This window comes from Saimiri boliviensis, chromosome 20 (assembly GCF_048565385.1).
Source record: "Saimiri boliviensis isolate mSaiBol1 chromosome 20, mSaiBol1.pri, whole genome shotgun sequence".
Lineage (NCBI taxonomy): Eukaryota > Metazoa > Chordata > Mammalia > Primates > Cebidae > Saimiri > Saimiri boliviensis.
In genome coordinates this window covers 11217040-11239581 of record NC_133468.1, presented here as the reverse complement: position 1 = coordinate 11239581, position 22542 = coordinate 11217040, and the positions used below count along the sequence as shown (strand labels likewise).

The following is a 22542-nucleotide window of genomic DNA, read 5'->3' as shown; positions in this document are numbered from 1 at the left end:
TGGCTTTTGCCGTGTTGCTCAGGCTGTCGATCTCTTATCTTAATTACTGCCTGCCTTTTGTATGCTCTGGGTTATCACTTTTTTCTCTCTTTTGTTGCCCACACTGGAGTGCAACGATCACAGTCTCGGCTCACTGCAGCCTCCACTTCCCAGGTTCAAGCAATCCTCCTACCTCAGCCTCCCAAGTAGCTGGGACTATAGGTGCACATTGCCACACGAGGCTAACTTTATAGTTAGTAGAGACGGGGTTTCACCATGTTGGCCAGGTTGGTCTTGAACTCCTGACCTCAAGTGATCCACACGCCTCGGCCTTCCAGTGTTGGAATTCCAGGTGTGAGACACCGTGCCTGATCCGGGTTTTCACTTTCTAGTTTCTTTTTAATTTTTAAAATTTAATTTTTAATTGACACATAATAATTGTATATAGTCATAGGGTACATTAGTAATGTTGTGATTCACATAATACGTAGTGATCACATCAGCATATTTAGCATGTCCATCATCTCCAACATGTATCACTTATTTGTGTTATAACTATTCAATGTTTTCTTTCCAGCTATTTGAAACTATGTAATACACTATTGTTAACTACAGTCATCCCACAGTGCTATACAACAGTAGCACTGGCCTGGCATGATGGCTCACGCCTGTAATTCCAGCACTTTGGGGAGGCCGAGGTTGGTGCATCACCTGAGGTCAGGAGTTCGAGACCAACCTGGCTAACATAGTGAAACCCCGTCTCTACAAAAATACAAAAAAATAGCTGGGCATGGTGGCGGGTTCCTGTAATCACAGCTACTAGGGAGGCTGAGGCAGGAGAATCACTTGAACCCGGGAGGTGAAGGTTGCAGTGAGCTGAGATCACACCATTGCACTCCAGCTTGGGCAGCAAGAGCTAACCTCGGTCTCAAAAACAAAACAAAATAAAAAACCCCAAACATTAGAATTTATTCCTCCTATATAGCTGTGACTTTGTATCCTTTTACAAATCTCTATCTCCCCACTTCTCAGCCTCTAGTATCCTTTGTGCTACTTTTTACTTTTATGAGATCAACTTTTTAAGCTTGTACATGTAAGTGAGAACTTCTGTTCCTGGCTTATTTCACTTAACATAATGTCCTCCAGTTGCATCTATGTTGGTGCAAATGACAAGATTTCCTTCTTTTTGATGGCTGAATAGTGTTCAATTGTGTAAGCATGTCACATTTTCTTCTTTCCTCTTTTTTTTTTTTTTGAGACGGAGTTTCACTCTTGTCACCCAGGCTGGAGTGCAATGGTTCAATCTCAGCTTACTGCAGCCTCCATCTCCTAGGTTCAAGCGGTTCTCCTGCCTGAGCCTCCTCAGTAGGTGAGACTACAGGCATGCACCACCAAGCCTGGCTAATTTTTGTATTTTTAGTAGAGATGGGGTTTCACCATGTTGGTCAGGCTAATCTCAAACTCCTGACCTCAGGTGATCCACCCACCTCGGCCTCCCAAAGTGCTGGAATTACAGGTGTGAGCCACCATGCCCGGCCCATACCACATTTTTTTATCCATTCGTCTGCTGATGGGCACTTAGATTGATTCTACACCTTGGCTGTTGTGACTAGGGCTGCAATAAACGTGAGATGTATTATCTCTTAGATATATTGATTTCCTTTCCTGTGGATAAATGCCCAGTGGTGGGATTGCTGGATCACATGGTAGGTCTCTTTACAGTGTTTTGAGGAACCTCTACATTGTTTCCCATGGAGGCTATACGGGTTTCTGTTCCCACTAACTATGTAGAAGTGTTCCCTTTTCTCTACCTTCTTGCCAGTATTTTAAACGTGGTTTTATTTGTGGTTTCTAGTCATTATCCCCTGCTCAGTGCTGCCTGGTGAGGTGGAAATGCTTGGTCCACTGTCATTCAGAGACAGGTGAGGCCACACTGGGGCCTTGCTGGAAAAGGCAGCCTTTCTTTTGTGAATCCAAGAGCTCTCCAATGCCAGCACATAGTAGGTGCTCAACAAAAACTGGCTGAACCGGATGTTGCTAGGGGGAGGCTGTGAGTAGGGAGGACAAGGGGGTATGTCCTGTACTTTCCAGTCAATTTTTTCTGAGACCCTAAAACTTCTCTAAATACGGAAGTTTATTAATTAAAAAAAAAAAAGGACTGAACCAAGGAATGCAACTGAGTGAACGCTTTGGGAGGCAACTTCAGGAGATGCTTGCTAAGTAACTCTGAGGAGTCATATTCATATTACTAATATTAAATAATAATTAGTAATCACAACCCACATTTCTATAACAGTTCACGGTGAACACGTCCTCTCATATACAGTTTCATGTGACCTTCACAGTAACCCTGTGAAATAAATGTTACAATCCCCTTGTCACAGATGAGGAAACTGAGGAGCAGAGAGGGCAGTGAACTTGCCTGAAGTCACACAGCTAAGTGGTGGGCCAGCCAGCCCAAGCATCTTTGTCTAAATTCCATTCTTTTTGCCTAAGACCACTCTTTGAAGCAGCTGCAGAGTGTCATTTGAACACTAAAGTCAGCCTGAGATGAGGTGAGTTTAATATTCTGTGCACATGTGGACAGCATGCTTTCTTTTCAAAAGCAGAGCCATTAATCAGTCTCAGCTGTGGAGTATTGTAGAGGTTTATAGGTTTTTGCCTAACACTATCTACTTTTTCCCTTCTCAATTTTATTTGTTAAGACAATGAAACATCGTTAAGGGGAACTTTTTTTTTAAAGAATGCACCAGTAATCCGTCCACCCTAACACGACCATTTCCAATCTCCGAGTTCCTTTGCAGTCCTTGCCTGAGTGTACATGTCAGCCAATGAGTCCCCGGCACTGCTGTGTTTTCAGTCCTCAGAGGGGTCAGTACTGCCTGGTCTTAGGAAGCTACTTTCTCGCCCTTTGTCCTGACCTGGTTTTACCCAGATCGGCATGGCCCAAGGAGTGGACGGGCTTCCCTTTGTGTTATTTATTTATCGGAGGAGGCATTTCTGGGTTTAAATGCTGCAGAGTCTAACCACAGACATGACTGCTGGGGATCCAGCAGCCCTGGGGTTCAATCCTGATGCTTCTTCATGCCAGCTGTGTGTCCTTGGCCAGACACTTCATCCCCCGGGCCTGTTTGGTCATCTGCAGGATGAGGGACACGGTCTGCTCCACAGCAGGGCTTGGCAAATGAGTGCCGTGTGGAAACTCTGGAGCACACCAGATGCTCAGCAAGAAATCCCCCTCCTTGCACTCTGCCCATATCGAATATTATTTTGAAAGTTATTTGGGGATAACGTTTAGTGGTCTGTGAGGCTGTATGGTTTCTTTAAATTGTGTTAAATACATAAGATTTACCATTTCCACCACAGTTAAGTGTACAGTTCAGTGGCATTAAGCATATTCACAATGTTGTGCAAACATCACCACCATCCGGAACCTCTTCACCATGCAAAACTGAGACGGTACTCATGAAACTGTGCTTCCCCCCACCTCCCTCCCCCTGGGTCCTGCCATGAAACTGTGACTCCCCCCACCTCCCTCCCCCTGGGCCCTGCCATGAAACTGACTCCCCCCACCTCCCTCCCCCTGGGTCCTGCCATGAAACTGTGACTCCCCCCACCTCCCTCCCCCTGGGGCCTGGCAACCCCAACTCTGCAGAACGTCTCTATGAATCTGACTGCTCTAGCTACCTCCAGTAAGTGGATCACACAGTATTTGCCCTTTTGGGACGGGCATATTTCACTTAGCATACGATCCTCAAGCTCCATCCATGTTGTAGCATGTGGCCTAATTTCCTTCTTTTTTAAGGCTTAATAGTATTAGATTGTGAGGCTGTGTTTTAAGGTTGGCAAAAAAGCCTCTCAGGACTGCCCAGGTAGTCCTGTAGCTGGAGTGGGGTGTCTGCTGGAACTTTCTGCCATGACGGAAGTGTTCTACATCTTGCTGTCCAACCCAGGGGCCACCAGCACCCAAGTAGCTATTTTTTTTTTTTTTTTTTTTTTTTTTGAGACAGAGTTTCACTCATTGTTTCTCAGGCTGGAGTGCAATGGTGCGATCTCGGCTCAGCACAACCTCCGCCTCCTGGGTTCAAGCAATTCTCCTGCCTCAACCTCTCTAGTAGCTGGGATTAAAGGCATGCACCACCATGCTCGGCTAATTTTGTATTTTTAGTATAGACTGGGGTTTCTTCATGTTTGGTCAGGCTGGTCTTGAACTCCTGACCTCAGGTAATCCACCTACCTTGGTCTCCCAAAGTGCTGGGATTACAGGTGTGAGCCACCAAGCGTGGTGCCCCCAGGTAGCTATTGGGCATGAGAAATGCTGCTCCTGCAACTCAGAAGCTTGATTTAAAATTTTTCTTTAATTGACTTGAATTTACATTTATTTTATTTTATTTTTTTTTTGAGATGGAGTTTCGCTCTTGTTACCCAGGCTGGAGTGCAATGGCGCGATCTCGGCTCACCGCAACCTCCGCCTCCTGGGTTCAAGCAATTCTCCTGCCTCAGCCTCCCTAGTAGCTGGGATTACAGGCACGCGCCACCATGCCCAGTTCATTCTTTGTATTTTTAGTAGAGACGGGGTTTCACCATGTTGACCAGGACGGTCTCGATCTCTTGACCTCGTGATCCACCCGCCTCGGCCTCCCAAAGTGCTGGGATTACAGGCTTGAGCCACCGCACCCGGCCTTGAATTTACATTTAAATACCCTCATGTGACAAGTGGATACCATCCCGGACAGTGCAGGCTGGACTATGACAATTATCCTCCTATGTAAGCCACATCCAGTGTTCTCTCACTTTCTTCATCACGGTGTCAGTGTTAATGGCCATCTGGAATTTTGCTAGTTGCAAAGACTAGGACTCAGCGTAAGAAGGTGGGAGGAGATTAGAGATTTGCAAGCTTTCCTTTCCGAGCTTGGTGTGCCCAGGTGTACCCGCCACCAACTGCATCTATGTGGAGAACTGTAACACTAGGCACCCGAAGGCCTTGAAGCAGGTTCTCCAAGGGACCAGGCCCAGGCTGTGTGCAGCACCAGGAGCGGAGGCACGCCCCTCAAAGTCTAACCAATGTCATCCTTGGTAATGAGAAAACCCACCACCCCTGCTCCCTGCCAGACAGCAAAAGAAGGGGTGCTCAGGGGGAGGAGGACTGGGAACTGAAGAGGAAGATGAGTCATTTGGGGAGCAGGAAGGGAGAAGGAGTCACATCAAGTTGCCACATCACAGGCTTCCAAGAAGAAAGAGAGAACACTCCATCAGCAGTTTCAAGACATCAGCTTGCGGTAGAGGGAATGCGAGACACGTTGTCCAAAGAAAACGCCAAGGAAGCTGCCACCGCACGTGGTTTGTGTTAGCGGCGGCCGTCAAGGCCAAACTTGGGAGGGGTTTACCCCCTCAACATCACAAAAGCCCCAAGTCCCAGAGGAGCCCGGGCAGGAAGTGGAGAGAGGCCTGGGACCATCACGTGCAGCTGCAGGCTGGGCCTCGTCACCATCTGTGCCTTGTTGTCTTTGAGGATTCTGCCCCTGCCACGAGCTGGTCTAACTGTCAGTATACCTGGCGTCCTGATGGACACGCCGCACGGAGGCTGCTACCACCTCCGGTCGACTTCTCTCCATACTTAGTGCTCCCGCTAAGTCCGTGTTTGTATCTTCTCAGTTCCCCCTCCCTACTAGTCCGTTTGCCCTCTCTTCTGCCCCACTACCTCCTCACTGGTACATGCAGGCACCTGTTAGATAGCTGTGTGAAGAATGAATAAATACACGAAGGAGCGAATGAATGAAAAAAATGAATGAGAAAAAGTGGTTAACTGGTTTGGTGAACCACTGTCTGGGAAAGGAAAAATTACATACCAGGTGGCAGCAACGGGGCCTGGACCTCAGCTTAGCTGCAACTGCCCAAGATAATCATGCCTCTTTCTATTTTAGAAATAAAGAATTGCTAACTGTGTGGAAAAAGGCAACTACTGTATTTTCCCAGCGACACACCTTCCATATGGTAATAGCTTTTAGTGGGAAGGGAAAACTATTCCATTTAAGTATGCACAACATGTTGGAGGCATACTCCAATTTCAGAAGATAATGTCTGGGGAAAAACTGTGTCTGAGGATGGAGTCAAGGCAGTATTAGGAGAAATACGGTTGGTGGAGGCTTGGGCCAGATGTTGGCTGGGATCTTGCTGGGAAGGCTTCCCGGCCAGGCAAGGCCTGCCTAGGGAGTGAAAACTCTTCGATTCTGCCAGCCCCAGACCTGTCCTCAGAAAAGCTGGAAGAAAACACTCCCTTCCCTTTGGCCTCTGTGGTGGACCATGCGGGCTTCTGAGCAGACAGTCCTATAAAGCACTGTACGTTTGGCGCTGTCAAACTCCCAAGAGGGCCGGGGTGGAAAGACCAGGATCTTAGAAGGGGACAGGTCAAGGCTGGGTGTGGTGGTTCACGCCTGTAATCCCAGCACTTTGGGAGGCCGAGGCAGGTGTGATTGCTTGAGGTCAGGAGTTCAATACTAGCCTGACCAACATGGCAAAACCCCGTCTCTACTAAAAATACAGAAATTAGCTGGATGTGGTGGTTTGTGCCTATAATCCCAGCTACTCGGGAGGCTGAGGTCGGGGAATCGTTTGAACCCGGGAGGCAGAGGTTGCAGTGAGCTGAGATTGTGCCACTGCACTTCACAAAAAGGAAAAAAAAAAAAAAAAAAAAGAAGGGAATGGGTCAGTCTTAGCTCAGTGGAAACTGGAAACAAGTGGTTTTTGCTGCATGACTTGGGACAGTTTCCGGAGAGACAAAGGCATAGTTGGAGGGGCAGCCTCCACCTGATTTGATGCATCTAAGAAGTGCTCAAGCTGCAAGCCCCTGTGCCTACCAGCAACCCTGCAGCACGGTGTGCAGAGCAGGAGAGGAGCTGGAAAGGCGTCTCTGGATTTCTGCAGCATGAACTTCCCAGTACGGAGTATTTCTTCTTACAGATGCGGCTGGCACTTCTCCCAAGGGCTCCCTAACAGGCAGAGTGACTCAGCTGGCTCTGTGCCCCCTGCCAATGTCAGAGTTCTGGAAGATGCCTAGCTAAGGCTGCTCTATCACACCTCTGCACCTTTGCGTATAAGGCGTCCTCTGCATGCAGTGCCCTGCCTGACTCGGAGGAGGGGTAACTCCTTATTCATTGCGAAGACCCTGCGCGGATGTCACCTCCTCCAGGAAGCGAGCCCTGCCTGAGCTCCCTGGCTAGGAGGGAGGTCCCTTTCTGAGCACCTGGGTTTATTTCTATCTGAAATAACATGTGCATATTCCCACTACACTGGAGGCTTATGGAAAGCAGAGATCCATCTGGGTCCCTTATGGCGGCTCAAGGTCTGGGTCTGCAATGTTTAACTGTGCCTTGGGTGAGGGAAGCCCTAGCTCCAGTAATGACCATGACTCTTGGCCTGGGTGACACAATGAACCAGTGGGAAACTCAGAAGGCAAAGATTGCACAGCACAGTGTAGAGTGCACCCCTTACTGGTCTGAGATCTGTTTGCAATGTGCTCATGTTTTGGTCAGAACTGGCCTCTGCGGGATAGATGCTGCCTGTATCTTAGAGGGAAGAGCTAAGTGGGCCTTAAGAAGGGTCAGCGGTGGGCAGGACTCTATGTGGGCAAGTCTCTTTGAATAGACAGATTCAGAGATAATCTGGGAGCCAAAGGAGGCTGGGAGGTTTGAAGCGCAAGCAGCCACACCTGGGCTTGAATCCCGGCCGTGCTGCTTTCTGGGCATGTGACTCTGCCTTTCTGAGCTTCAGTTTCCTCATCTGTGAAATGGATACAATACTGACCTCATGCTCGTGAGGACTGGAGGAGAGGGCATATAAGACGGGCATCTGGCACCTTCCAGTTAATGACTGCTCAACCTGCCAGGCTCAAGGGGGATCCTCCCACCTCAGCCTCTCGAGCAGCTAGGACTACAGGTGCGCACCATCGCACCTAGCTAATTTCTAAATGTTTTGTAGAGATAGGATCTTGTTTTGCTGGCCAGGCTGGTCTTAAATTTCTGGGCTTAAGTGATTCTGGACTGAGACTGTCTGCCTCAGTCTCCCAGAGTGGTAGGACTGCAGGTGTGAACCATTGCACTCAGTGACCCAGGGAGCCTGGGTCATGCCTCAACTCCTGAGTGGCCTCTCTGAAGGCTGTTTTCTCTGCCTGAACGTCCTGTCCCCATTGGAGGGGGCATATTGTTTTCTATCACCTACAGGCTATTTCCATGATGTTCTCCAAGGAACCTACCACTGCTCGGTTAGTCTCCATGCATTGGCAGGACACTGATTCCACTTTTAGTCCCCAGGCTGGTCCCGAATAGGCTGGTCATGTGACCCAAAATGAACCAATGAGACTTTTGCTTCAACTGTTAGGTGTTCTCTCTTTCCCTGAAGTCACTGTGCTGATCTGTGGGATGCAGCCTGGAGCTGTGCCTGCCACCAGACTGGACACCACGTGGCCTGGGCACAAAGAAAACCAAGAAGTGAAGAAAGCCAAGTCCTCATTGACAGTATGGCGCCTAGATCCAGCCACACCTGAAGCTGCTCTCCTTAGACTTCTCAGTTACATTCAGCTAATCAATGCTCTGTTTGAATAATCCATCTTGACTGGGCTTCTGTCATTTGTACCTGAAAGAGTTCTGATGAAAACAAGATCTCATGGCCAGCAAGTGGCAGAAGTTGGATCAAAGCCCAGTCCTGTTTAATCTGAAAGCCCAGGATCTTCAGCACTCTATTGACTGGCATCATCTCCTCCTTTAATCTTAATGCCAAGTCCTAGCAGCACCCATGCCCATCAATAATCCTAAGAGCTGGCATCTGCTTGGTGCTCAACAGCCTAGAAATTGCTCTGGCACTCACCATCCCTTTTTTTTTTTTTTTTTTTTTTTTGAAATGGAGTTTCCCTCTTGTTACCCAGGCTGGAGAGCAATGGCGTGATCTCGGCTCACCGCAACCTCCGCCTCCTGGGTTTAGGCAATTCTCCTGCCTCAGCCTCCTGAGTAGCTGGGATTACAGGCACACACCACCATGCCCAGCTAATTTTTTGTATTTTTAGTAGAGACGGGGTTTCATCATGTTGACCAGGATGGTCTCGATCTCTTGACCTCGTGATCCACCCACCTCGGCCTCCCAAAGTGCTGGGATTACAGGCTTGAGCCACCGCGCCCGGCTTCACCATCCCTTTTTAAAAACCCTGAGATATACTTCACATACCATAAAAGTCACCCTTTTAAAGTGTACAATGCAGTGGTTTTCAGTATATTCATGAAGTTATGCCTCCATGACCACTAAATAATTCTAGAACATCTTCATCACCCATAAAAGGTACCCAGTACCCATTACCAGTATCTCCCCATTTTCCCTTAGCCTCTAGCAACCATGAACCTGCTTCTGTCTATGAATTTGCCTCTTCTGGACACAGACGATAAATTTTAACTCATAAGAACCTTGTGAAGTAGCCACTACAGAGAGGAGCCCCAGACAGCAGAGCAGCTAAAAGTGTGGATACTGGGGTCGATTGCCCAGTTTCCAATCTGAACTCTGAGGCTCACCAGCTGTGTGACTTCAGGCAAGTGACTTAACCTCTCTGAGTCTGGGTGTCTTCATTTGTGTAATTGGATAAGCTTGTCTGGAGGACTGAATGAGTCACTACATCTAGATGTTTAGCAGGATGGGGCCTACATTCAGTGCTCCAGAAATGCCAGCTGTTTCTATTGTTATCACCGCATGTCACCAATGAGGGCTCTCGGGCACAGAGGGGTTAACGGGTGTTCCCAAGGCCACACAGCTGGTGGGTGGCTGGGCCCCAGGTCTCCTGACTGAGTCCTCTGCTTTTTCCATTACGCCGCACTGGCCTTGCTGCTCCTCCACAAGGCTTGGCTCTCCCCACGCTGTTTGGGCCAAGTTAACTTCTGAAAAAAACCAAGGCTGCTTGCCAGACAGGAGGGAGGGGAGGGTGGAATCATGAAATCATCTAACTCCAGGGTGTTGCAGGCCCGCGAGGGCTGGTGTGATCCTGTGCTAACCTCTTCCAGCTTTCCCCGCTGGGGTGTGTGGGGGAGGAGGAGGCCGGTTCCAGGATGCTTCCAGGATGAGGAGGACCCTCTAGAATTCCGTGACTTTCCCACTCCAGCCCCACATCTTGTCACTCTGGATGCAGCCCTGCTTTAGACAACTTTGTTACAGGAGGGAAGGCTGATGCGGCAACCCCCCAGTTGTTACCCATTATGCTAAGCATGGAGGAGAGCCTTAAAGTTCTGGTAGAAATAAGAGAGTTGAGTCAGAACAGGAGAGTGGAAGGAGCACTGGCTTTGGGCCAGGAAGACCCGTGATCAAATCCTGGCTCAAGTATTCCCATAGGGTATCAGCTTGGGCAAGTCACACCAGTGCAGAGGACAGCTGACAACATGCTTACTGAGCCAGGCGTGTCCTGCTTAACTGGCGCAAAAATGCACGAGGAAGGCATTTTCATTTCTACTATGCAGATGAGGAGGCTGAGGCTCAGAAACACACAGAGGTGGTCCCAAGCTGAGCCCTCAACAGGCAAAGCTGAGATTTGCATCCAGGTCTGTTTGACCGAAAGCCAAGGTCTTAAGCCTTAGGCTATGCTGGAATAGGGAACTCAGAGAAGCCAGTCCACCTTGCACCGAGCCTGGTCCACAAGCCTCGACATGTCAGCAATGAACAACATTTACATAAGCAGTTCTACGGCCTGCTTCCCACTCCGCTTCCCACTCCGCTTCTCATCAGATCTTTTCCAGATGACTCCACATCCCCACCTCCCCAGCAACAGCTGACAGGCTCGGCAGTGAACTATGATTCAGGACCCTTGGGACAGTCAGATTCTCCCTGCTGGAGACTGGAATCAGCATCCAGAAACGCTATTGCTTTGACAACAGGGAAGATCACTGCAACTTCGGATGGAAGGTGCTCACTGGCGGATGCTCCTGGGGGATGTGGGCGAGTGGGCAACTGGAGGAAGCAGTCCAGAACAGGCTTGATGGGAGATCCCGAGGCCATAAGGACCGACGGCCCGGGAACTGCCAGCTGGTTCCTGGCCCTTGCCAAGGCTGGCTGCATTTTCTGCTCTGAGTTTCAGGGAACACACCTGCCTCTTCCCATATATCCACCCCCACCCCTCTCTTTGTGCCTAAGCTAGCTTAGTGGGCTTTGCTCTGTGGATGTCAATAATTCCTAAGATACCAATCACGTGTGATTGTTTCCTACCTTCTCTTCTGCTCCTTGGAGGTGTCAGGCCCGCAAGAGGCCTGAAAGCAAAATACAGGTAGCCCTCCCTATCTAGACCCTCACTGCATAAAAAGTCAGTCCAGCAACTTGCAAAAATGTTTACCCAACACTCACTCTTTGAAGATCTACTATAATGAATCTGCATAAATCACCATAGAGCTAGGTAAAGAACGCAGAGGGTCCTCCATTTGTATCTCACTCATTCTCAGCCAGGACTGCGTCTCCTGCCCATGGCATCACCACTGTGACCCTCCCTTCCTCTCCCCCAGGGCTTTAAATCTTTCTTCCCCTGCCCCCAGGTTCGCTCCTGTCAAGTTCACTTTAGATGGTATCTTGGCATCTTTAACATATAGCTGCTTTGTTTATTTACATTCTGTTTGCTGCAGAGCAGAAGCAAAAATAGAATTGGTTTATAATTCTGTTTGATATTATTGCATACTGAACACAAAACATCACTGACGAGTTCATTACATTTTAAATAATTAGGTAACTGGTGTCTCACTTGCTTTATATTAGGCAATGAGTCTCGGCAGTTTGTTTTGTAGGCGTTTTGGCAAACCAGTTAGGAACACATTATTTCCCCTCCCCCTATAAAATAATGAAACACAAGCTCTGAAAATTCTCTATTCCACACTGTCAGGAGCAGATTAGGTCAGAGTAACGAAGGATGCCAACCTTCTCAGAGAAACTGTGAGGCAAAAAGACAGGACGATGTACAAAGGACACCGGCGGTCTTCTGACGGCCCAGAAATGTCGACTTCACCTCTGATCACAGCAGTTTGTGAAACTACATCTCTCTGGATCTCGGTCTCCACCCTTATTGACTTCTGGCGTGGAGCAGGGGCTGTGGCAAGCCCACTGGCTGGCACGTTTCTCACTCATGTTGATTGGCATAGAGTTGAGCCTATGACACACAATAATGTGTTTGCTGGGACTTCTGACAAGTGACTTTGACCCTTTCCTGCTGGGTGTGAGCCCAGAGCTGTTGTACCATTGTGTAATCATGTGGGATTCCAGGATAAAGCCAACACCATGGAAGTAGGAACTGGAATGAGAGGAAGAAGCCAGATCACGTGACACCACAAAAACCTTGGATGAAGATGTGCCTGAAGCCTGGGGGACTTACTCTCCTAGGACATTCAGTTCCACCTGCCAAAAAACCTCCTGTTTACTTCAACCAGCTTGAGTTGGGTTTCTGTCACTTGTAACAGAACCATTCTGACTGAAAAGAAGCTCGTCATCTCAGGATGGAGATGCGTGTTGGCCTGAAAGGTGACACGACCCCTTACCAGGAGGCTGGGAGAAGACACATGTTCAGAAGCCAGGCAAGTTCCCAAAGCCTCCGGAGGGTTTTCTAAAGAACTCCATTATATGCTACCAGGAGGAACCGTGACTACTTCTCATACTTGCTGTGTTACTTGCTGTTAGTGACCTCAAGAAGAAACTACCGACCCATCGGTTAAACTTGTTTTACCCTAGATAGGGATGGGCTTATACCAAGCTATTCAATTCTGCCTGGCTCCCTGTAAGCCTGGTGGTGTATATGGTGTTCATTCGTTTATTCGTTCATTCATTCATTCATTCATTCACCAGACACTGACTGGACACATGCTGTGTATTAGGCCTTGAATAAATTATTAAGGACACAGAGGAAGAGAAAGATGTGGTTATGATAGTGATAGTCTAGGCGAGGAGACAGACAAGCAGACAGCTTTAACACATTGCACTCCAGTCAGAGCAACAAGAACAAAACTCAGTCTCAAAAAAAAAAAAGGAAAATGACATCTATTACTTCTGGGACACACATAATGTGCTTTGGTGCTTTATGCTTTGATATTTCATATTTCCCCCAAAAGAGAAAGGGTACCTGTTGACTGCTCCAGAATGGAGGGTAACCTGGAAATCATTTCCAAATGGCTTTGGCATGCAGCGTTTGAACTTAAGTTTTGAATGATAACTTGTGTTTGCTGGTGAGCTGGGTTTGTTGAATGTGTCTATACTTTTGGGGTTGTTCAGCTCTGAAGACAGACCTGAATCTCCTGCTTCACCTTGGCTTCTCCCTGCAGGCCTTTGCCCTCCCTACACGCTCCTGTGCCTTCCTGGCTCACTCATGGCTCAGGTAACCCTTACTGCCCTCTCTGCCTCCCGGGTTCAAGCGATTCTCCTGCCTCAGCCTCCCTAGTAGCTGGGATTACAGGCATGCACTACCACATTTGGCTAATTTTGTATTTTTAGTAGAAATGGCATTTCACCATGTTGGCCAGGCTGGTCTAGAACTCCTAACCTCAAGTGATCAGCCCATCTTGGCTTCCCAAAGTGCTGGGATTACAGGCGTGAACCACCGCACCTGGCCATGGATGTCATTTTTAAGTCTGGAAAATAAAAAAATTCTGGACTCTAAAGCTGTAGAAGAACGTATGTCCAATTAAACTCTTTCCCACCATGCAGCTCACCAGAGACCTCAAATCCTTACCTGGAGGTCAAAGAACTTGCTGTAGCGCCGGTAAATGGCCTCGGTGGAGCCGCTGGACCACGTGACCCGGATGATGTAGACCTGCAGGAGCAGCAGAGGAGATGGGTGTAAACATCCAGCAGCCTCCCGGGCTCTGGAACCAGGGGGAGCACAAGACTCAGAGTCAGAAAGATGTGGGTTTCAGCCTTAGCTCTGCCAATGACTGGCTGGACAAGCTGCTTGCTGTAAGCCTCAACTCCCTCCTCAATAAAATGGGTATAATAACCCCCAACAGAGTCGTGCAAAGGATGAATGACAGCAAGTGTGGGGATGCAATGGCACCGTGTCAGCTCGGGAGAAGCTACTGTTTTCAGCACTGCCGGGATTTCTCACAACCCGGTCAATTCGGCAAGCTGCGGGCTGGCTATCTTGCCAGTCATTCCTAAAACCTCGACTTTCATCAGGAGATGTCACAAAGATGTGCAGCTCTTGGCCATCTTCTGTTTTCCACAGGCCAGCCCATCATGCCGTCTCCACCAACGAGGTCCTGGGCCAAGTTATTTTCTCCCTGAGTCCCAGTTTCTCTTGTGAATGGGGCTAACAGCATCTGCTTCCTCTGCCTCCCAGGATAGATGTGGGGCGCTGACGAAATTAAGGACAAAGGACCATTTTATAAACCATTGGGCTGCACTTCCAATCTTCGTCACACGTCACAGCACACACAGAAAACAAGGCACTGATAACAAATCCGGGCAAACTGAGGTGACTATTAGAGGTCAGAGGTGCCTGGCTGGGGCCTTCGCTGGCCCTGGACACACCAGGTGGACATCTAAGAGCTAAGGGGTCAGCATACCTATGACCCATTCTTGGATTGGGTCAAGAATAGCCTAACTATCTGTTGCTATAGGATAGTTGTGACCATTGAAATACATGCATATGTGAAAGCTGTTTGGAAACAGAAATGTCACAGAAACACAAGACGCTCAGTGCCGTCAGAAGCCCTGGGGTTCGCTGGGAAGGTCCCTGTCCTCCACGAGCTGAGAGTTAGCAGGAGAGACAATGCATACATAAGTGAAGATGACTGACTCCTGGGATCCTCTTTCCCTACCTTCAGCTCATTCCCTTGGATACAGAGGGGATACATTCTCCGTTCATGGCGATTGGTTGAAGGGAGAAAATGTGACTTGAGCTGGGCCAATCAGAGCTAGTAGGAGCCCGCCCTGGGACTTTTTTTTTTTTTTTTTTTTTTTGGGAGATGGAGTCTTGCTCTGTGGCCCAGGCTGGAGTCCAGTGGCATGATCTTGGTTCATTGCAACCTCCGCCTCCTGGGTTCAAGAGATTCTCGTGCTTTAGGCTCCCAAGTAGCTAGGATTACAGGTGAGTGCCACCATGCTCAGCTAATTTTTGTATTTTTAGTAGAGACCAGGTTTTGCCATGTTGGTCAGGCTGGTCTCGAACTCCTGACCTCAATGATCTGCCTGCCTCAGCCTCCCAAAGTGCTGGGATTACAGGAGTGAGCCACTGCCCCCGGCCTGCCCTGGGACTTTTGCTCCAACTCTCAAGAAAATCAAGCTTTCCTCCTGAGATTGCCAGGCTGTCAGGATGTGGAGCTGCTGGGGGCCACCTATTCTCACTGAGGGGTGCAGGGGAGCCTGCCTGAGAAAGGAGCCACCATCCCAATGACACTGTCTAAGCTTACATCCAGCTCTGCCTGAAGCTAAATTTATTCCTGGACTGTACAGTTTCCTGGGCCAATAATTCCGTCTTGGGCCACATCACTCTCTTGAACAACTTTTGCAGCCAGTTCAAGTTGGGTTTCTGACCCATGAAATCCAGTCCAGGTTGATACAGGAAGTGGGCAGGAGAGAGATTTCTGAAGCCTTGAGTCACCACAGTGATGGACCTGTAGGATTTAGACAGCAGGGGAGGAAGGCAGTGGCTGCGAGTGGAGGGGAATGAGGGTGGAACAAAGACCAGCTCAGGGTGAAGTCACACTACGCCTGGCAGCGGTTTCCACCGTGGTTTTAGCCAGAGTCTCTTTTCAAATGAGTTCTGAGGAGAACACTCATATTCTAAACAGAAAAATATAGAGCAACTTTAGGGGCTGGGGCCAGACACTGAGTGTGAACATTAAGGATTTATAGGGAAAGATTCTCCAGGTGAGAAGAGATGAAAAATGTGAAGATAAATCGGGACAAGATTGGAGGTAACCTTGAATGCCAAGCTAAGCAACTCACCAGGCATGGCCTCGTCAAACTCAACATGGATTTTATTTCAAAACATAGCAGACGCGGGGAACTTTGGCTCTAGAGTCAAGAAGCTCTGGACTCACACAATTTCCTAACTCCTGGAGCCCCAGCTTTCTTATCTGGTCAAATGGGGTCATCAAGCACACAGAGTTGTGATTATCACAAGAGGCAAAACTCTGAGCACCTTGCCAGGGAAAGAGAAAATGTTCATGAAATCTCAGCACCTTGCTCTCAGACCGCGCAATGCCTACCCCGTCCCTGCTCATAAAAACAGGGTACTTTGACACCAAGGACTTGGGCATCCAGCCCACCCTTCTTCCTTGTTCCCTGTTCCTAGGTAACTGACAGAGCCAGGGAAGAGGGCAAGGCATCCTTTAGGAGGTAAGCATCAGTTACCATCTCAGAAAGGTGACTTTGTGATGAAAAAAAAAATCCTGAACAGTCGTGGTGAGTTTCATTTAACAAGCAGCCTTCAGATCTGTTTCTTAGCTTTCCACCCTGCTTCATCAAGACTCCAGCGTGGAGATTTTGACTGGTTTCCATTCATTCACTCTCCAATATCTATTAAACACCTACTGCATGCCAGGCCCTCTGCTAGGTGCTGAGTTACAATGGGGAGCAAGGCAGACCCAGACCCTGCCCTTGTTAAGGGGAAAGACAGGCAATAAACCAGCAAACCTGCAAACTGCTGGGCGGGACCCCAAAGTCTGCATGAGGGAGGTAGGTGGGGGACCAGCTACTTAAGATATGGGGGTCTTGGAAGGGAAGGCCTATCTGAGGAGGCAACCTTTGAACCGAGAACTGTGAAGGGTGAGGAGCTCGTTGAGAGCTGAGGAAAGGGTGTACAGGCAGAAAGAGAAGTGGGAAGGAAGATGTGGTGGCAGGAAAATGCTCGCCTGTGTGGGGAACAGAGACTGTGACGGCGGACAGCGCTGCGGGAGGAAGGGGCTGAGTGGGGGAGGAGGCAGCAGCCGATGATGAGGGGTTCACAGGCCACAGAGAAGTGTCTGGATTTCATTCTATTGAAGAGTCTGAAGGGGTGGGGGCGGCGTTCGACAGGATCCAGGGTACGTGTTTAAAAATATCCACGCGTATCCCTCCAGCTGCTGTGTGGAAATGGCTTAAAGAGGGGCAGGGACACCAGTAAGGCAACTTTTGCACCACTGACAGGAAGTTAGAGCTGGAGGGGACCACAGAATGCAGCTCATCAAAGGGCTGCACCTTCCAGATGGGTAAACTAAGGCCCAGAAAGGGAAACTACCATACGAATGGCCCCTGCCACCGGGGATGCTTAAGTAAGGTTTGAATGACTGTCAAGGACACTGTCAACAGGGATTAAAAAAACAAGGAAAAATTATAAAAATTGTCAAATAACTGATTTTTTTCTTAAAACCAACAAAAAGCACACTTCCATAAATGGAAAAAAAAAATCTGCTTACACAATTCATCCTTGGTCTCTTGTTTACAATTTTTAAAGTTCTGAACGTACAGTACAAGGACTCTGCAGCAAGCCTAATTGGTTTATTGGAATCAGCCCCTGAACACAACGTGATGTCTGCATTTTTAGGCGGAGATCTAATTTTTTAGTGAGAGTTGTCCTAGTGCAGAGCTTTGTCCCTGTCCTGGGTTTGGGGGCTGGTGAGAGAGCACGCACCCCGGGTCCCAGAGCCAACTCTGCTGCTAGAGAGACTCACAAGGCACTCACCTCTCCGGCCACCCACCCTTCACTCTAAAATGAGTACAGTAATCTCCCTCGATGGGTAAGCCACAACAGCTAATGGAGATGGGGCCAATGCCTGGCACGCACTAGGAATGCCAGGTTAGCTTCCCCTCACAGCAGTCAGCCCATGTTCCTGCTTGTCCGGTACCTTCCCCTCCTTTCGGTAACAAAATCCTGATTTCCCATGGAGAATCCCTCCTGTGGTCTTCATGACGGGAGTGGGCATGTCTCCCTCCCAGACCCAGCCAACCACAGCACTGCCAATGAACAACTGATTCAGGGATGGGCACATGACTGATGAGACCCCATTCTGGGACTTTTGATGGCACTATCAGGGAAGAGACCCTTTTGCCTGCTCAGTGGCTGCTGGGAGAACTCTACACCAGGAGTTTCCCATGGAAAGCACCTGTCACACAGAAGAAAGCAGTGCCAGAGAGAGAGAGGGCTCAGACCCCATGGTAGCATTTGAACCCCTGGATCCAGCCTGAATCCGGGACATTTCCCAGATGCATGCCAAAAGAGTCCTTTTCCTGTTCACGCCAATCTGAGTTAGTGTCTGTTACTTGCAACCAATGCAATCCTAACACACTAGACCTTTACTTTATTACATCCCCAACCCAGGTAATACATAGCGGCCCAGGGCTAAGGAATTAAAGGCTTCCTCACAGTAGTGTTATTCGCAAGAGCCCAAAGATGGAAACAACCCAGTGTCCATTGATGGACAGATGCATAAAGAAAATGTGGTTTATAAATAAAATGGGACATCATTCAGCTCTAAAAGGAAAGAAAATTCTGACACATGCTACCCTAGAAAGGAATCTTGAGGATATTTGGCTATGTGAAATAAACCAGTCACAATAGAACAAATACGGTATGATTACAGGAGGTACCTGGAGCAGTCAAATTCATAGAGACAGAAAAGAGAATGGTGGTTGTCAGAATGGGGGGATTGGGGAGTTGTTATTTTTCATCTTTTTTTTTTTTTTTTTTTTGAAATGACCTCTGTGATCATAGCTCACTGCAACCTCAAACTCCTGGACTCAAGCAATCCTCCCACCTCAGCCTCCCAAAGTGCTGGGATTACAGGTGTGAGGCACCGCGCCCAGCAAACAAACCACTTTTTAAAGCAGGTTTCCTGCAGAGATTTACATACTGCATGTCAAGTGCCCTAGAAATGACACTAAAAACTTTCTCCACGGTACAGCCTTCAAAACATGAGCTGCACATCTGAGAAACAACTTATATGCAGAATACATTTCTTGAAGTCTTGGTTGCAAGGAAACAACCAACGGAATTACAACACGGACAAAAGACTTGAACAGACACTTCATCCAAGAGGACATATGGATGGCAAGGAAGCACATGAAATATGGTCACTGTCAACAGCCAGGCAAAGTGAAACCAGGAGGAGACGCCACTACTCATCTACCAGACTGGCTAAGATTAAAAAATACCAACAGTAACAAGTGCTGACGAAAACGTGTGGCAACTGGACCCTGCATTGCTGGTGGAGAAGCAAAATGCCACAGCCACTGTGGGAAGATCCTCAGTGGGTGCTGAGCCGCTGGGTAAAAGGCTGTTGAACAGGATACTCACACGGTGTCAAAGTATAACCCCATGATTACTTTCCTAGCCAGGGGCAAAACGTGTAACTCTGTACAACTGTAACCAGGTGACCAAACCTAGCATCACTGACAGAGGGAAAATCAGTTACTGTGTGGCCCTAGAGGTGACGAGATAGGAAGTATACACAATCTGCTGTCCGTACTGTTGACAAAAATGTTTAACCTGAACTCAAGTGCTTGACTTAGATTCTAATTTACAAGAAATATAGGAGGTAGGGGAATAAGATGAATGACATCATAAGGAAGCAGGCAGATCTGGAATGGGGAATGTTCTACAAGTCAACTAGCAGGGCACAGCTCAGATGCTACTGCCTCCGGAAAGCCCTCTCTGACTGCTCCCTGCCCACCAGTATGAGGTCGGGTACCCCTACTATAGGTCTCCTTAGCACCCACTTTCCCATCGCAAAGCCAATTACACTTTACTGAAATTGCCCAAGTGTCTGATTTCCTGCTGGGTTGTACGTTTCACGGGAGCAAGGACGTGGCCTGTCTTGTTAACGGACTGCTGTATACCCAGCACTGGGCAGGGTGGAAAAATCTATGCTTTGTGTATAAATTGGGAAGAAAATGAGATGCCAGAAGGCCAGGCTCACAGAGGGGAGTGCCTCTCCTCGGCAGGCCTTTGGTCTCTAGAAAGGGACCCTGGCCCTGTTGCTGAGGCGGTCCTGCCTCCTTGCTTTTTCTCTCTACCCCCTGCGCTGCTTCACCACAATCGGCAAACACCCCGCCCTTCGGGACCTGCTTGTTTTGGGCAGCAGCTGGGACTCCTTCCCTCTGCTCAAGGAACAGAGAAGCACAGAAACTGGGGTTAGAGGGTCATGGAGGTTTCCTTCTGTTTCCAGACAGGTCTTGAGCCGGAATCACGCACCCTCTAAATCTCTTCTTACACAATTTCAGTAGCGGGGCCTGTGTGACCTAACCAAGTCCAGACTCTCCAACCTGATTGTAAACTCAGTTTCACCAGGACCAGAAATCCTGGGTTTCCTCACTTCCTCTAAGTCGGTCAGAAGCTGAACTGCTGGAGAGGGGACGGTGGGGGGCATTGGGGTGTGGTGTGCTGAGCCATGGCCAGGATCCTTTTGCAGAGGTGGGTAGATGGCTGAACTTGGTCTCTCCCAAATCCCCGAGCCAGCAGCCCAGGCTAACACTTCCCATGTTTTCCTAGCAAGGGACAGAGGCTCAGAAATACAGTGCCTACGATCACACAGCTATGACATGCAGAGCAGGGACTCCAACCTAGATCACCTCTAATCCTGCCATGCTGTGCCCCGGCTTGGCTGCAGCTGGAGTGTGGGCCAGCAGGGAGATGTCTGCTCACCTTCCTAACTGTCCGAGTGACCAGAACATCCTCCTACTGTCCTGGGAGGTTGGGGAGTTCTAGGGTTACGACGACCTGGATTTACACCCCGCTTCCTTCTCAGCTAGCTTTGTGCACTTGGGCAAGTGTCTTAACCCCCATGATTCAGTTTCTTCATGTAGCAGCATCATTGTGAGCACAGGGTCACAACACTGAGGGAGCCCTTGTCCCTGCTCCTTATTCCTACAAATGAACTTCCCACAGCCTGTCCCACCTCTCTCAATCCCACACCCATCTACCTGGGCTCTGCCTTCTCCACCTGTCCTCTGTTCTCTGGGTCCCACAGGGGTGCAGGGGGATGGCCCCCCATAGTCCTTGGAATGCAGTCCCTCCTTGCCTGAGGCTGTGGCACAGGTTTCCCAGCTGCCGGAGAGTCAGGGCTCTGTCCCTCTGCATGGGTGCCTGTGGGGAAGGCCCTGACACCCCCATCCCACCCAGGGCCTTACTCTGAATGGAAGGGAGCCATTATCCAAATGCTAACTGCCACACACCGAGAGCCTGATTGGTGCCCACGCTTCATCTTCTCTGGCTTTCTTCCTCCACTTAAGGTTGAGAACTGTCCCGGGGGTCCCAGGTCAGCCTGACCTTGCCAGGAGCTGCCATGGGAGGAAGAGTGACATTGCTCATAGATAATGTTAGGTGTTTTGTGGCCTGAGCCAGAATAACCCCCTTCCTCTGAGGACCAACCCGTCTCAGGGCCTCCAAAAGCCACTTTTCTTAAACTTGGACACTTTGAAAAGGCAGGAAAGAAAATCACACCCCCTGGTCAATATGCCCCACTTGAGAAGTAACCACCTGTTCTTGTTTTTTTTTTTTGAGATGGAGTCTCACTCTCACTCAGGTTGAAGTGGAGTGGTGTGATCTCGACTCAAAGCAACCTCCACCTCTGGGGTTCAAGCGATTCTCGTTCTTTGGCTTCCCGAGTAGCTGGGATTACAGGCACCCACCACCCCGCCTGGCTAATTTTTGTATTTTTAGTAGAGACAGGGTTTCACCATCTTGGCCAGGTTGGTCTCAAACTCCTGGTCTCAGGTGATCCACCCACCTCCGTCTCACAAAGTGCTAGGGTTACAGGCGTGAGCTACCATGCCCAGCTGTAACCACCTGTTCAGCCTGACTCCCATCGCCACAGCTGATTGGCCCATGACCACACTCAGTCACGTGATCCAAGCCTGGCCAATCAGGTTCTTCTTTCTCAGCAATCTGGGATTAGCCCTGAACATGCCAGCTCCATCCAGAAGAGCTGCAACCTGGAGCCATGCTCCAAACGTTAGGTTTGCAGAGAGGAAGAATGAAGGAGAGGTGCGGGGAGAAGAGCCACGGGGAGGGCCTGGCTTGGCTTTGGGCAGCACTCCAGTTCCTGCTTCCCAGGCCTGCCTGCCCACCGGAGGCTTCTATGACTCACAACAGGGGCCTGGGCCTTCCAGCTAATTCCCCTTCTGGCATGATGAGGGTTTTTGTGCAACTACAACAATTCCATCAATTACAGGGGAAAAGTTCAGACATTATCTCAGGTAAAAAGAACAAGCTAAAACAATGTAATCTCAATCTCGAAAAAATTCTATAATGATATCAACTGTATATAAATGTGTGTGGGTGTTTATATACGCAGAGAGCCATTGCACACACACAAACACAGCTGATGCTCATTGTTCGCGGTTAGTTACGTTCTGGAAAGTCACCGAGAACACCGATTTAGCAAATACCCCAGGAAAAATACAGGGTTAGGGTCTTTCAAGCCTATGTTTTGTTTTTGTCAAGTAATCAATACATAACTTTGTTGCACGTGTATTTCGGTTTAAAGATACTTTATTTAGGCTGGGCGCAGTGGCTGGTAATTCTAGATTATGCCTATAGTCCTAGCACTTTGGGACGCCGAGGTGGGAGGGTCACCTGAGGTTGGGGGTTCG

General features: G+C 48.9%; 1 protein-coding gene across 1 annotated transcript in view; it reads right to left on the bottom strand.

Moving 5' to 3' along the window:
* The window catches only part of SH3PXD2B (SH3 and PX domains 2B), a 107058-nt gene that overhangs the window by 60386 nt on the left and 24130 nt on the right, over positions 1-22542 (bottom strand). The window contains exon 2 of the mRNA XM_039460674.2: positions 13703-13783. Within this exon, the coding sequence (XP_039316608.1) occupies positions 13703-13783 (81 nt within the window). The remainder of the gene's footprint in view (positions 1-13702; positions 13784-22542) is intronic.